Source organism: Pygoscelis adeliae, unplaced genomic scaffold (assembly GCF_000699105.1).
Source record: "Pygoscelis adeliae isolate BGI_AS28 unplaced genomic scaffold, ASM69910v1 Scaffold4, whole genome shotgun sequence".
NCBI classification, from domain to species: Eukaryota; Metazoa; Chordata; class Aves; order Sphenisciformes; family Spheniscidae; genus Pygoscelis; species Pygoscelis adeliae.
In genome coordinates, this window is record NW_008824986.1 from 4716270 (window position 1) to 4729999 (window position 13730).

The 13730-nt window shown below is 40.4% G+C and overlaps 1 protein-coding gene across 3 annotated transcripts; it reads right to left on the reverse strand.

Annotated features, from left to right (window-relative positions):
* Nucleotides 1-4819: 4819 nt before the first annotated feature.
* On the reverse strand, nucleotides 4820-12729 carry CDK1 (cyclin-dependent kinase 1). 3 transcript variants are annotated; one of them, XM_009325838.1, is made up of 7 exons: nucleotides 12683-12729; nucleotides 11079-11235; nucleotides 9845-9968; nucleotides 9278-9448; nucleotides 8537-8700; nucleotides 8265-8406; nucleotides 4820-5157 (listed from the first exon to the last, which is right to left on the reverse strand). In XM_009325838.1, the coding sequence occupies exons 1-7, from the start codon at nucleotides 12717-12719 to the stop codon at nucleotides 5041-5043; spliced, it is 912 nt and encodes a 303-aa protein (XP_009324113.1). In that variant the 5' UTR covers nucleotides 12720-12729; the 3' UTR covers nucleotides 4820-5040. The 3 variants fall into 3 exon arrangements, with proteins under 3 accessions (XP_009324113.1, XP_009324114.1, XP_009324115.1); XM_009325839.1 differs by having other exon boundaries at nucleotides 8537-8601; nucleotides 9851-9968; nucleotides 12683-12719; XM_009325840.1 differs by lacking the exon at nucleotides 9278-9448 and having other exon boundaries at nucleotides 12683-12719.
* Nucleotides 12730-13730: the final 1001 nt, after the last annotated feature.

Sequence of the window (13730 nt, forward strand, 5' to 3'; positions counted from 1 at the left end):
GTGAAAAAAGGGGGGGGGGGGGTGGCCCCCCCCCCCCCCCCCGCCCCCCTGAAATCAAATATTACCGGATGGCCTGGTAGAGCCAACAGAGCAGGTTACAAATGAGTCAGCTGCAACATGCTGACCAGGCTCAGAACAGTCATATCAGACCAAGCCCTAGAGACACTGCTTTGGGAACAGGAAGTTAGCTGGTTAGGGCAGAGCTCAGCCCCCTGCAGCATGCGTCCCAAAGACAGCACATAGACACATTTGGACAAGCAAAGCACAAGGCTTGTGAACAAGAGCCAGGGCAGCTCAGGAGGGCCAGCAGTTCCCAACTCAGCTCTGAGGAGCTTCTGTTTCCCAGAGGAAAAAACCCGAGTCTTTTCTCCATGAGGTGCTTCCTGTCTCCCACTGAGATCTAAATAGTGCTGGATTTTTTCTTAATTAGAGATCAATTCTGCTACACTGCTCTTAGAAGCGTTCTGACATCAGGTTTAGATCAGTAAGGAGAAAGCAAGAGTCTCAAACCAAAAGCATTCTCCATTGAAAAAGTGTTTAGGAAACTTCTCATGTGTCTTTCACTCTATTCCTTGCCTTCAGATCACCCTTTTTCCCTAGCATTATTTCTGGTGCTTGCGTTTCTTTTGTCCTGTGCTCTGAGCAGCCTCTTACCTGCTTACAAAGACCCCTTCTTTCTCATCCATCACAGTTCCTCCTTCAGATCCTCGCTCCCCCCCCTGAACTCTTCCTGGCTCTTCTCACAAGAAAGGGGGGAGGGGCAGAAATCACAGGACTCGAGTGAAAATGTTGTTCTCCAGACAAATCACCAGACCTCTCTCTGCCTTGGCCCCTGACTGCTACTCTAAGATGGCACATGCTAATGCAGAGCATTCCAGCCTATGGGTGGGAAGTGCTAGGTATTAATCTTCCTGGACTTGCCTTCGCCTGAAACATTGTCTTTTCTCTTTCATGTAACTTCTTGCATCTCCCACCCCAGTAAATACTGGGAAGAGAATATGATTTGTAACACAGCACACACAGCCAATGGATTTTAAGAATGAGAGCCTCTGAGAAAGTTAGAGACTTAACACTTTCAAAAGCAAACACGACTCTAGAAGTGGCTGATGTATGACAGGGAAAATATTTAAGACAAGAAAATAAGCAGAGAGGGATACCACAGTTACAATCAGATTGCTAGGGACTGTCAAATGAGAAAGAATCTGGATAAAAGGAAAATGCATGAAGAGATGAGTTCTGCACGTTTGGTAGCAGCACTTTGAGGAAAGATATCTGCTGACACTGTTCCATCTCCAGATGCCATAAAGGCACATAAACACTGACAGGAAAACACCCACAAGTCACTAGGAAAGAACAGAGCGTAAATGAAACTTTGTTTGAAACAGGGTAAGTCTGCAGCAGAGCATGCCTATCAGCTAACCCTGCTCTACCTGTCCAAATTAAGAGGAGGATGGATTCACTGAACACTGCAGCATAAAGGCATTGCTAGAAGTACCAGTCCCCTCTGACCCTGACATTTGCACCAGCACATGAAGATGTATAGGTTTCTTTTTACACCAGCTTTTACAACATTTGCACCGTTCAAGGATTTAGAAAGCAAAATTCTTCCTCTTTTGTTCCCTGTAAAATCTCTATTTTTAAGAGCCACTTATTTTAAAAGCAGCAGATGGTAATACCATGTTCTCACTAAAATGAATTATGTCTGAGTAAAATAAAAGCAGCTGAGCTCAGTCTACAAGCATGTAGTAGGTGGCTGGCTATTTTGAAAAGAACAAAACTTGCTAGCACTTGGAAACTTTAAAAAAAACCACCAAAACCCTAATCTGATCCTGTGTAAAATACCATTCTCATATACACTAAACTTTTTCATCTGCACTACTTTTTAATAGGATGGAAGACAAGCAAGTTAACTAAAACAGCAAGTTAAGTTTATCATTCCCTGCTGGGGTTTGCCTGTGCTCTTGTAAACATGTTACTGAACAGCAGCCATAGCACCAGAGACAATACTGATGCAACATTATGGAACTTTATTTAAAAGCAGTCTGCTCTTGGTTGAAATAAAGTAATTCCTCCTCCCCCCCCCGAGTTCTTACAGCATTCACAAGAAAGCTACTGCAAACTCCTGGAGCTTTTACAGATGCTCACTATCACTATAAAAACTCATAAAGGTAACTTTAAATTCAACATAGTTACGGTATTTACTAGTAATAACAGTAAGTGGGCACTTAGTAACTTAATTACTAAGTAACTTAGTACTAAATCTACTGCACATATGGAGTGGGGGAAAAAACACACTTAAATACATTGCCTTCTAGTCACTTCAGAAAAGGTACAATGTTTTCTATTTTCAGCTAATCATTCTCCATCTGCAGCTATGAAACATACACTGGCTATTGCCTGGTACATCCGTATCCAACTGTTAGTTTAGTACAATTCAATTGTCTAAACATCTTAATAAAAATTATAAACCAGTGAAACCATGCCAAGCACTACAATGTCCTCAACTGAAGGACAAAGAGTAATGTAGTACTACAGCAATTCAATTCTCACAATACATAGCCAAAGCACTATCAATAAACAGGGCCACCAATTATTACCCACAGTACAAGGCACCTCAAGTTTTCACCAGTATAAAATGGAGTTCCAGATGGCCAAAACTTGACCACCACAAACCTTCCACACACTAGATCTAAGCAGCAGGGCAGTTAGGGTGTAGGTGATGCATTTTCCCTTAAGGTATGTGCATCATTAATAACTTAGCACTGTATTGCAGAATGGAGCTATTGAAATGAGTCATGGTTTTGGGTATAATATTCACCACCTTATCTGACCTCAGACACTGATGGGACAGCGTTATGTTTCTTTCTCTATTTGCTAGGAGTACTACAATAGTTCATTCAGAGCTACAGTGCGAGCTGTGTCACACCCCCAGCCATAACAGTGGCTGGGTAAACAAGAAAGATTGCAGACTTGTAGTAAATTGTTGTTTAAAATGAAGCTTTCTCTAGAAATTTTAGTACTGAAATCTTTTAGTTAAGATGGGTAAAGCGTTCACTGCATCACATGAAACTGAGACAGACACCAGTACTTACGTGCTAAAAATAGGGCTCTATTAGTATTGCAAGCAACAAAAATCTTGTTTGCCTAGCTGAAGTCTTTTCCACACAAAGAACTTAAGTCTGTCCACTACAAAGAGACAAACTAAGTGTTAAGGTCCCCAGTATTTGCTTAAACAGATTAAGTTCCGATTTTCAGAGCAGTTGCTAGCAGGTTCCCCGTGTCTTTCTACACCGATGTAGCCAGCTAGCACCAGCAATACTATCCCTTGGCCTGTAAAGCTCGTGTCAAGTTACTACATTCAAAAGCAGATAAATTAGGTCCCTAGTTTAATTTGAAATTGCATCATCCTATCACTGATGTTAATAGAAAGGAGTCAGCCATAGCAGTCTTCCCCTCCACCTTCAATTAAGTAGTAATTTTCTGTATAAGCAATTAAAAAAACCTCTCTCCTCCTTGGCTCTCCACTACTAAATGATTCCATTAAGCTGACAGTATCCAGATACTTCTAGAACTTAAGAACCACCCTGCAGAGAACAATGCTAACACCCCAACTGGTAGTCACGTCTAAATGCTACTTGTTAATGAAAACTAGGTCTAACCCTAATACTTTCAGCTATTCATCAACAGACACAATAAGCAGCGAGGGACAGGATGTCAGCATCTCCACTGCTTTTGTTTCGAAGTCTCACTCTTCAGCAGCTGGTAGGACGGGGCTCTTGCAACCCTCACTGTTTACAAACAGTTCATTTTGTTCCTCTCACATGCCTGATTTAGAAACTTAAATACCTTCATTACTATTCCACACTTCGCTGCACGCTTTGGCCCCTAACCAGCAAGGGGCACCATGGTACTTAGATCCAATAATATTAAGACAGACGTGCACCCTGTCCCTATTGATGTATCTGAAAGCCAAGAATAGAGATAGCAATTGGAAATCTAACATACAATAAATAATTAGTAAATACCTTTGTGAATTTTGTTTGAACCTTTTACAATACTCTCACCTGTAAAGTTAAATGCTGGGGAGCTTTAGAAAGCTCCCGCTTTAATCGTGGGAGAGTCTGTAGACACGTAGCATCTCAGTCGATGATTACAATTCCTAGCAGTCAACATTTGACTATTCCTATATGAAGGAATAGTTTTCAAATTCAAGCATAATCCAGGGGCTCTACTTTTAATAAGAATCAGAGGACCGTATTATTGGCAGTTGGAAGGGGCCCTGTTAAGCAGTTACACACTGGTATACAGAGTCCGTGTAAAATTTAAGATCTCATACCTTAACTGGTCCAGGAGCTGGAACTATGCCAATTCACAAGTTCACATGCTGATGTCTGGGTAAATTCTTGGGCCTTCAAGATAACAGAAAAGTATACAGAGCAAGGATTTTTCCAAATGCTGATTTGCAAATACCTTCACAAACACAAACCCTAAAATAAGTTTGACCATCTACTTGGCTTAAGTAGTAATCCGCAATTCTTCAGTTCAAAAATACCTCATTTACACGTCCTTTGGCACATTGATTGCCACACTCCAGTAAAATTTTAAACTGACATTATACTGAAACAACTCAAACTTCAGAGGAATTTCCTACCATATCTTCTGGTCATATCAAGAACAGCAGTTTAGTAGTTTAGGTTACCTGCCTCTTTTTTTTTTTTAAGACAAGTGGTACCTTACCAGCACATTCCAAAGAAAACAGAGTCCTTTTGTAGAGCACCGATAGTCTGGAAATAAGTTCAGTCCTTCACTGGATTTAAAGCTTTATTTATAGAAAGTTCACTGCATTAATGGCAGCAATATTTGCATTGTATTTGAACTCAGCACTAATAGGTTAATATTTACATTTAGATAACACTTAAACCAAAACGAACTAAACACAGCCACAGTTTTAGAGCAGAAAGACAGACATACAAGTTACAGTCAGACTTAATAGTAAAAGTAATCACAATTATTTCACTCTGGTTGATTTAGTCCAAAGGTCTATTGTTTCTTAATCAGATTAGCAGGAAGAGTGGATTTGTCCAAGTCATCAAAATATGGATGGTTCAAGGCCATTTTGCCAGAAATTCTTTTTGCGGGATCATAAATTAACATTTTCTGGAAGAAAAACAACAATATATTTACTCTCTCATAAAATGGGAACTAAAATCATGTTATATTTAACCACAGTAATAATCAAGTAGCCATAAAGATAAATTTTCCCCCTATGTTCCATGATTTCTCAGAGAGAGAGAGGTCATTTCCACCTTACAAGTCAGTAGTAGGCCAGTAGTAATGCCTAACATCTCAAAGTGAAGAAACATTTGTTTTCCCATTCAATAACAAAGCCCATGCATGTATCAGGGTACCACATGCACAGAACTAGATCCAGAACCAGGCATCAAGTGGTAGTGATTATTAGTCTCAGCTTCTCAGCTAAGGGAAATTAATAAGCTTTAGGCTGCTAAAGCCCAAAATGCTTACAAGGACAAGTGGTCCTATGCTTGTTTTGTTAAGCCGACATTGAAGAAACTGATGTCAAATTGCTCCTACTCAGCCTGGTGCAGCAGTTTACAGTTAAAATATAAGTGATCACTCAGTTTGAAAAAACGAACTGCAAAGAAACAAAAGACTTCAACGGAAGATATCCATAATAAAGTTGATGGGAGCAAATAGAGGGGACGCCATAGCCACTAAGACAGCCCCCAGAACTTTCTAGAACAGGCAAGAGAGTTGTTTTGCTAGCAGTTTTAGAAAAAGTGTCTACAGTTTATATCATACAGCCAGGGGCCAAAAAAGAAGAAAGGAATGAAGCATTTAGCAGTTTTCTATTAGAACTTGCTAAAACTAGCAAAGTCTCTGCAAAGTCTTTTTGCTTTTGTTTCTCCGCACTGAAGGAAAGTACATTTCAAACTCAAGTAATCAGGATTCTACCAGCTGCTTCCCCCCATCCCCACAACAAATTTATCTTCCAGAAAAAAGCTTAACCAGTATGACTGTGCCCAGTATCCAGTCTTGACAGTTAACTACCTTTAGACTTCATCCTACAGGGAATCTTCCAAGTTGATGTAAACCACTGAATTTGCATTTATATTCTCTGAACTCCTGCCAAATTCAACGCTATCTCTAGATTTAACCTTGTATGTCCTGTTTTACCTTAAGTGACAGGTTCCCATTAGCTATACCCCAGAACAACAGTATCCTATAGCTAATACTGATATCAAAGGTTCTCTTAAAATTCACTCAGACGAAAAACGGATGCTGTGACATTGAGACTACAGCACTTCAGCTGCTAGATTAAGTGACCATTTCTTCTCTGAGCAGTCTGGAACATAGTTTTTCCTGAAGCTTAGTGTCTGAGAGACCAGAGCTTTTGATGACAGCCATTAAGTGCTTTGAAATGCTGGCCACAGAAGTTATTTGGCTTATGAAGGTCTTAAGTTTACAACCTCATTCAAGGAATTGGTCTTAATGCAGAAATATGCAACCCCTTTTCAAAGATGGCTATTTTATATACTGCTTCCATCCACAAGTCTATAGAAGGAGAAATTAACATTTTCATTGACACATCTGAACTTGTGCTCTAGAATGAAATATTCAGTTTTGTTGCCTTTAAAGTTATATTACTGCTTCAGGCTTAGAAGTGCCATAGGAAACTTAAATGGATTCCAGATGCCCAAGAACTCTGCCGTACCCCTGTCACCAGGCATTAATAGGAAGCTAAAATTTCAACATTAATTAAGGCAAAACTATACAAGGTTTTACAGAATTTAATATGCCTTGAGATTAGAATTGTGTTAACACTATTTGAGGAAGTGTAATTTTTTTTGCCTTTATTAGCAGCAGCCCAAAACATTGGTTTTTACACAATGAAGCCACAACTAAGCTCAGATGAATGCTTAACAGGCCAGTTACATGACTGTATCAACATTCACTTGCCTGTTCAACTGTTTTATTTTGTAAACACAATCAGTAACAATTCTACTTCAAACTGATTTAATAACAATGCTGTCAGTGGACACAGAGGAATGATTCCCAACTTCAGTCAGTTACCTCTAAAACAATACTGCTACAAGGTTCAGAGGGCTATCCAAAATAACTATGTGTTTAACAACTGTTGTTCAGGTTGTCAGTCTGAACTGTGGCTCTGTTCTCACAAAGAAAAACTGTGAGAAATTGCACTCATTTGAGTTTCTTGGGTAACACTGCTTCAGAGTATTTTGCCATAGCCATACCAACATAGGTAATAAACTACTTTTTGACTGCTTAAAAACATAAGCCAGCTACACAGGTAATTGCCGTACAAGGTTCCCCTTGTACCAAGATAGTTCTGAAGTTCCAGCTTCTCTTAAGACACACCCCCATCAGCAAGTCCGCACTGTATAAATGCAGCTTTAGGATAAGTCACCAAGGTACATTCTTATATTTAGGTGCATCTAAGATCACACCCAAGATGTGATCTCAATTAGTCCACAGTGGCAGCACATGAGCTGGAAGAGCACTAAATGGAAAAGCCTGATGAAGAACTTGTCAAGTAAAAGCTTAGTGTGGTAGTTCAACTGCATGGCCACAGAACTAAAGTAAACTCACACTAGACAAAATATACCAATTAAAAGTTAATCCACCACAGCCAAAAAACTAAACTCAAAATTTAAAGGCAATTGAGACAGATGCTGCAGACTGACTTAAACTAAGCCCCTGGTTTCACAGCTAATCAATAAATTCAGCTGTTTCTATTATTGTTTATTCAGTTAAGACCACCATGAAAGCTTAACCAAGATGAGCTCACCAAGATTAATCCACATGTTACCATAAAAGAAAAACATTTCCAACTGGATCAGCAGTCATACAGCCACATCATAATTAGTGCTGGCACCAGGAAGGTGACAGCTACAGTTTGTGGGCAGGAGCCTTTAGTTAGACCTGTTTGTAAAAGCTCATCTTCACTTTCAAGTTGTACCTGGCTTATTAGTGTTAAAAAAGCTGAGGCATCATTGCTTAATGAGAAGAGTAGTCTAGTCATCTATTATTAATGGAAGAAGTGAGTGAATGTCACATAAGGTGTCAGTTCCACAAGAATGACAGCCCATACCACTGCTGATAGTTTGAAGATCTCCATATCTTCATTCTAGCCAAGACTGATAAGTATATAGCTTTATGTATTCTAGCATATTTAAAATGACCTGTTCAATTTCTTAGTCAGCAGTTTAAGAAAGACTACTTACAGACAGCAGATCAAGTCCATCTTCATCTAAGTTTTTGACATGTGTTCCCAGGCTGCCAGGTTTCCATTTGGGGAATGTGTTTTTATAGTCTTGCAGGGATTCCACTTCAGGCCATACATCATTGTTGGGGGTACCTAAAGCTCTGTGGAAGCATAAGCAAAATACTGAGCAGTTTAGTCTGAAACCTGTACACACTACTATGATTTTAGTAAACACACAGCACTGTTGTGCAATGCTGCACAAGTAGCAAGGAAAGGTTTAGCCTGACATACCTGAAGATTCTGAAGAGCTGGTCAATCTCCGAGTCCCCATGGAAAAGTGGCTTTTTAGTTGCCAGCTCAGCAAATATGGTACCTATGCTCCATATATCTACAGGAGTAGAGTAGCGAGCAGATCCTAGCAACACCTCTGGAGACCTGTACCACAGTGTCACTACCTATTGAACAAGGAAATTTTTTTTTATAAGTTTACAGAATCAGGTCCTCTAATTGACTGCAAGCACAATGGCTCATTCATTATTAAGCAGCATTCACAGTTTTTTTGGTTAAAATAGCCAGTGCTAGAAGTTTTAGTGAAAATACTGGTTTCGAACTTCATTTACAGATAAGCTTAAACTCCATTGCAGTAGTCTCTACTGCAAGCAAAGCAGTTGCCTACCCTACTTCCCAAAGAGTCAGAAGCCTTTAGCACCCAGCCACTAAAACCCTCAAACTCAAGTACTTTGTGAAGCAAAAATGCCCTTACGAGACAATGAGCAATAAGTTCTGGCCCATCTGATTCATTGTCAAGGCAATAGTGGGATTCATAAGATGCTTTGGAACCTTAGAGTAAAACCACAGTCAGGGAGATGGAAAGCCATTGAATAAAACAAAACCAAAATACAACTTTTTGATACTGCTAGTTTATGACTTCAAAAGGTCCGTGATTCTTTTTTAGCTGTTTCGTATTCAGTTATTACCAGGAAGCTAGTAAGCATTGTCCAAATCACCAAAAGGATGTTCCAACTCACTCACTTCATGAGTGTATACCCGCACTGGAATTCCAAAGGCTCGAGCCAATCCAAAGTCCGCCAGTTTAATCACTCCCTTGTCATCTATTAAGAGATTCTGAGGTTTTAAGTCTCTGTGCAGAACTCTTCTTGAATGGCAGAAGACAATACCTTGCAAGATTTGATACAAGTAACTCTGTAGAAAGGATGAAGTGGGAGGAAAAAAAGGAGTAACCTTTAGTACAAGTTAGTGTTCTGCAACATAAAGCCGTTCCCTTACATTAGCTCTCCCCATAGTAGTAGGAAATGGAGATCCAAAGCATTGCAGATATTGAGTTAATATCAATCATCAAGCCACACAAATTAATTCTTTACTTAAGCTTAATTTAAGGCAGTTTAATTTCAGTAATTAAAAGAATTTGAAGTGGCATTTGAGAGCAAAACTCACATTGATCTTATCCACAGCTGCTTCTTTAACCTTTCATTTCTCCTGAAGGAATTGTTTATACTGAAAATAAGAGCTGCTTATAGCTTTGTAGGTCATCTTCTTTAGATTAATTTCTCTCTTGTATTAAGAAATTGTCCTCATTACCTTAACACGTGAACGATCCAAATATTGGCCAGATGGAATAGTATCCAAGTATTTCTTGAGATCCATGGAAAGGAATTCAAAGACGAGGTACAGTCTTGAATCCTGCATAAGAACATCCTGAAGACTAAAAATTGAGCATACAATCAACTGCGTTGCAAGATGCATGGACTCATGGTCACATTTCCCCTCTCAATAGGGATACAGGCTGAATTTCAAGGTTCCTGTTGTTAAAGCCTTAAAAAGCTTTCAGACTTCAAAGATTAACAGACCTAGTGAGTTATACTTGATATTCCAGATGACAATGTATCTGAAATAGTGCCAGACTGAGATAAACACCCTATATGCTTCCTCTTAAACTTATGTTCCCTCATGCCTAGTATCAGACACAGGAAGTCTGAGGAAAAAATATTGTTGCCTTTAAAAAAAAACTGTGGGTGTTGGTGCCTAGCTTCCATTTGAAGCTGGCTTATTAGAGCAGAGCCTGAATTACTAGGAGGGTTTAAGGGAATTTTGTAATAGGAACCTAGAGGCAGCAGGATTTGCACAAGTTTTTAAGTATCTCCTTCATCCTTAATAAATCTGTTAAGGGTTCCTAAACCCAAGCATACATAGAGACACTACATGGCTGGAACTCGGCCGGTTTTAAGGCACATTAGAGAAAGTATTTTGCTGCATCAAAGAGCAAGTAAATATTTTGTGGTGAAGACAACAGCTGCGATCAATTCTACATGTCAAATAGTCACTGATAGAAGTTTCACCCATAGCTTAGATGTGCCAAATGTGACAGCATCATAATGCAAAACGTAAATCTCTGCTACAAAACAGCAAGGAAGCGACTGATGACAGAGGCTCACATAAGAACACTAAGGTCAAATGGTCTATTCCAAGGTGCAAATAAAGTTCTGAGACTGACTAAAGTAACAGCTTCAGCCAGTTTTCATAAGGTACAGTGTCTCCATTCTGACAATAACCACTCTGAAGATAAATTTACTTGTTGATTTTGTAATTTATGTAAATTGTTAGAGTCCGAGGATGGGAAGAGGCAGCACAAGGAAGTCTTAATTCGAAAACTGGCATAAAGACAGGCTTTGGGACTATAGCTATTTGCTGCAAAGCAGACACTGTATTAAGCAGAGTAGCTTTCACCTCACTAGAATGGTAGAAAAATAAATTTCTTATCTGAAGGGACCTAGTGCCCTTCAAAGAGTTTAGCTAAATACCAGTATATGCATACCAGACTATATTGGGATGATGCAGCTCTTTTAATAAAGAAATTTCTCGGATAGCAGTACTTGGAACACCTTCCTCCTCACTTTCTAGACGTATTTTCTTCATTGCAACCACTTGGCCTGTGGTTTTGTGCCGACCTTTATACACAACACCATAGGTACCTGAACAAAAAGACAGTGAAACACATGTAGGAAATACCAGCTTCAGGTGCAAATAAGTCACTGCAAATAAGAATTGTTAACATAGGCAAGAGTCCTTGCAATCAAGTATTTTTTAAGTATTTGGCTTAAGAACTATTATTTAGTTTTGGCAGTTTAACCGTGCTATAGTTTTGTTTGTTTAAAGCATGCCGCCCATAAACAGTATCATTTGTTAGGACAGTGTACTTAGTAGCCCAAGAGTAAAACTTGAATATTTGGAAGATGTAGTCGCAAAATCAAATACTATTTGAGTTTCAGGTTGATTAACTTTCAGGCAAGATCACTATACCTCTTCATCCCCAAGGGATTATGATTTTGCCATTGATACATCATATTAAAAGGCTAAAAGTTTAGCTGCGAAAAAAGTCACACTCCCTCTGCAATCAGAGATCTATCCATCTGTTGGTCAGATCTATAGAAATAACCTCTAGCGCAATCCTCAGTGCAGGGGAGAGGGCAGTGCTGCGAGTCTCACCATAAGCCAAAACTGTAACCAGTAGTAAATCTCACATCAATAATCTACCTTAATCATCAGTGTTCACAGAAGTAGAACTCTCAACATACCAAGACAGTTTAAGTATTCTCTTTTCACCCTTCTTGAAGCATGAATCCCTCAGATTAAGCTCAAACTAGTTTCTTTCAGGAAGAAAGATTCATGCACAAGGCCTCAGTTACCAAGCTTTGTTGTAAGATCCAAGCCCATACATTTTGCTATTACCTTAGAGAGTGCCTTCTTAGAGGAACATACTGCAAATTCTCAAGTCTACATTAAGGCTAAAGCATTATAAAACACACTGAATTCCGCATTTAACATAGGCTCGATTTTCAGTAAAAGGGGGGTTGTGACTAACATCTGCGTTGAAGCAATCTTTTTAGTGCCTTATAGTAAATTAATTGTTAAAATTCACTTCTCCACAGAGGTGTACAATCTGCTCTTCCCCTTGTCAAGCATAGCGACCAGATATAATCCAAGCAGAACAATCCACAAACCACTACTCCCTACCAGCAGCTCCGAGCAAAATAAGTATGCCACACAGTACAACTTCAGGAGCAACTGGTACACAAGTTCATACACAAAGGAATGGAGGAGCTTCCTAAATTGAAAAGCTAGTTTCAGGCCTCAGAACATTTCCCCCCCCCCGGAGGAAAATTACACCATTAGCCATCGATATGAAGGCAGATGATTCAACACTGATCAGTTGTTTCAAATAGACCATGTCATCTTCAAAAGAAGGGCAGTCTGAAAACTTTTATGTATAGAAATAATTACCGCAGTTAACCACAGGCTTATTTTGCCAGTTAGTTGAATCTCAGTAGTTCCTCTAATAGCCAGAGTGCACAGAGCTTCCATGCCACTTGATAACTCAAACTGTGGAGCATTACAAGGCTCATGGTTGTCCATACTTACCTTCCCCAATCTTCTCTATTTTTGTGTAATCATCCATTGCTACAGTTATCCCTGAAATGAACAGAAAAAAAAACAAGCCATGAGGGTGAATAGTTGCTGCCCTGAACACAACCAAGTCACTGAAATTATGCCAGGTCTTTGAAGCTAGTTTAGTCTTACATAATTAGGATGTAACATGGAACTCTTACCATTCTCCTCAACAAAAACACAGGTGTTTATTCAGGGTTCCAAGTAGAAAACTACATCCCAAAGTATGATTAGGCATCAACTCAAAGGATTAAGATGCTTTTGTGAAGAAAGCTCCTCCAAGCAACTGAAAAAATACACCCTACTCATTTTTATAGTTAGTCATTAGCAGGAACCCTGCTATCTAAAATCACAAGGTTTGATGTTAGCAAAATAAGGGAACACTGGCCCCATATAATTTGGTAAGTACACAGCACAGTCTTCAGAGCTACAAACCTAAACTACATTAATGGGGCACAAGATACTAGGAGGCCTTCGCACCTGGTGGGAATAGCAGTTCACACCTTCCATGCCACTCTTGGCCTCCTTCATTGAGCGCAGCTGAACTTTAATACCGGGTTCGGAAGCGTTACGAGATAACGAGCAAATCTGTAGTTCCTACAGCTCCAGAGGAGGCTTCCGAATCCAGGCAGTCGCCGAACAAGCGAGGAAGGGCAGCGAGCGCTCGCCCCTAGCCCGCTAACCGCGCAACCGAGGTCAGGAGCACGCTTGCATTTCGGTCCAAGTCCTGCCCCGCTGTCACAGGTCGCATCACCTCGAAACCGCCCCCGGTTCAGAGCCCAGCGAAGTGAGAAGCCCCGAGTACCCGCTCGAGGCGCTGGCGCCCTGCCCACCTCCCTCTCCGGGTCTCAAGGGCGGTTGTTGCCCCGATCAGGAAGGGACGGGGGGCCGCGGCGCGCCCCAGCACACTGCCCCACTGGGGAGCGGAACCCCCTCCGCCGCCCGGCCGGCGGAGCGAGAGCTAAGCGCGGCAGAAGCGGGGAAAGGGCCGCCCCCGCGCCAGCCTGTCAGCCGCTCGCCC

Coding starts and splice junctions, on each gene's coding strand:
- CDK1 (XM_009325838.1), bottom strand. CDS start 12,719: ATGGATGATTACACAAAAATAGAGAAGATTGGGGAAG. Junction 9,449..9,844: donor TGGATCGTTCACGTGTTAAG/GTAATGAGGACA, acceptor TCCTTTCTACAG/AGTTACTTGTATCAAATCTT. Junction 8,407..8,536: donor CAGCTCTTCAGAATCTTCAG/GTATGTCAGGCT, acceptor ATGCTTCCACAG/AGCTTTAGGTACCCCCAACA.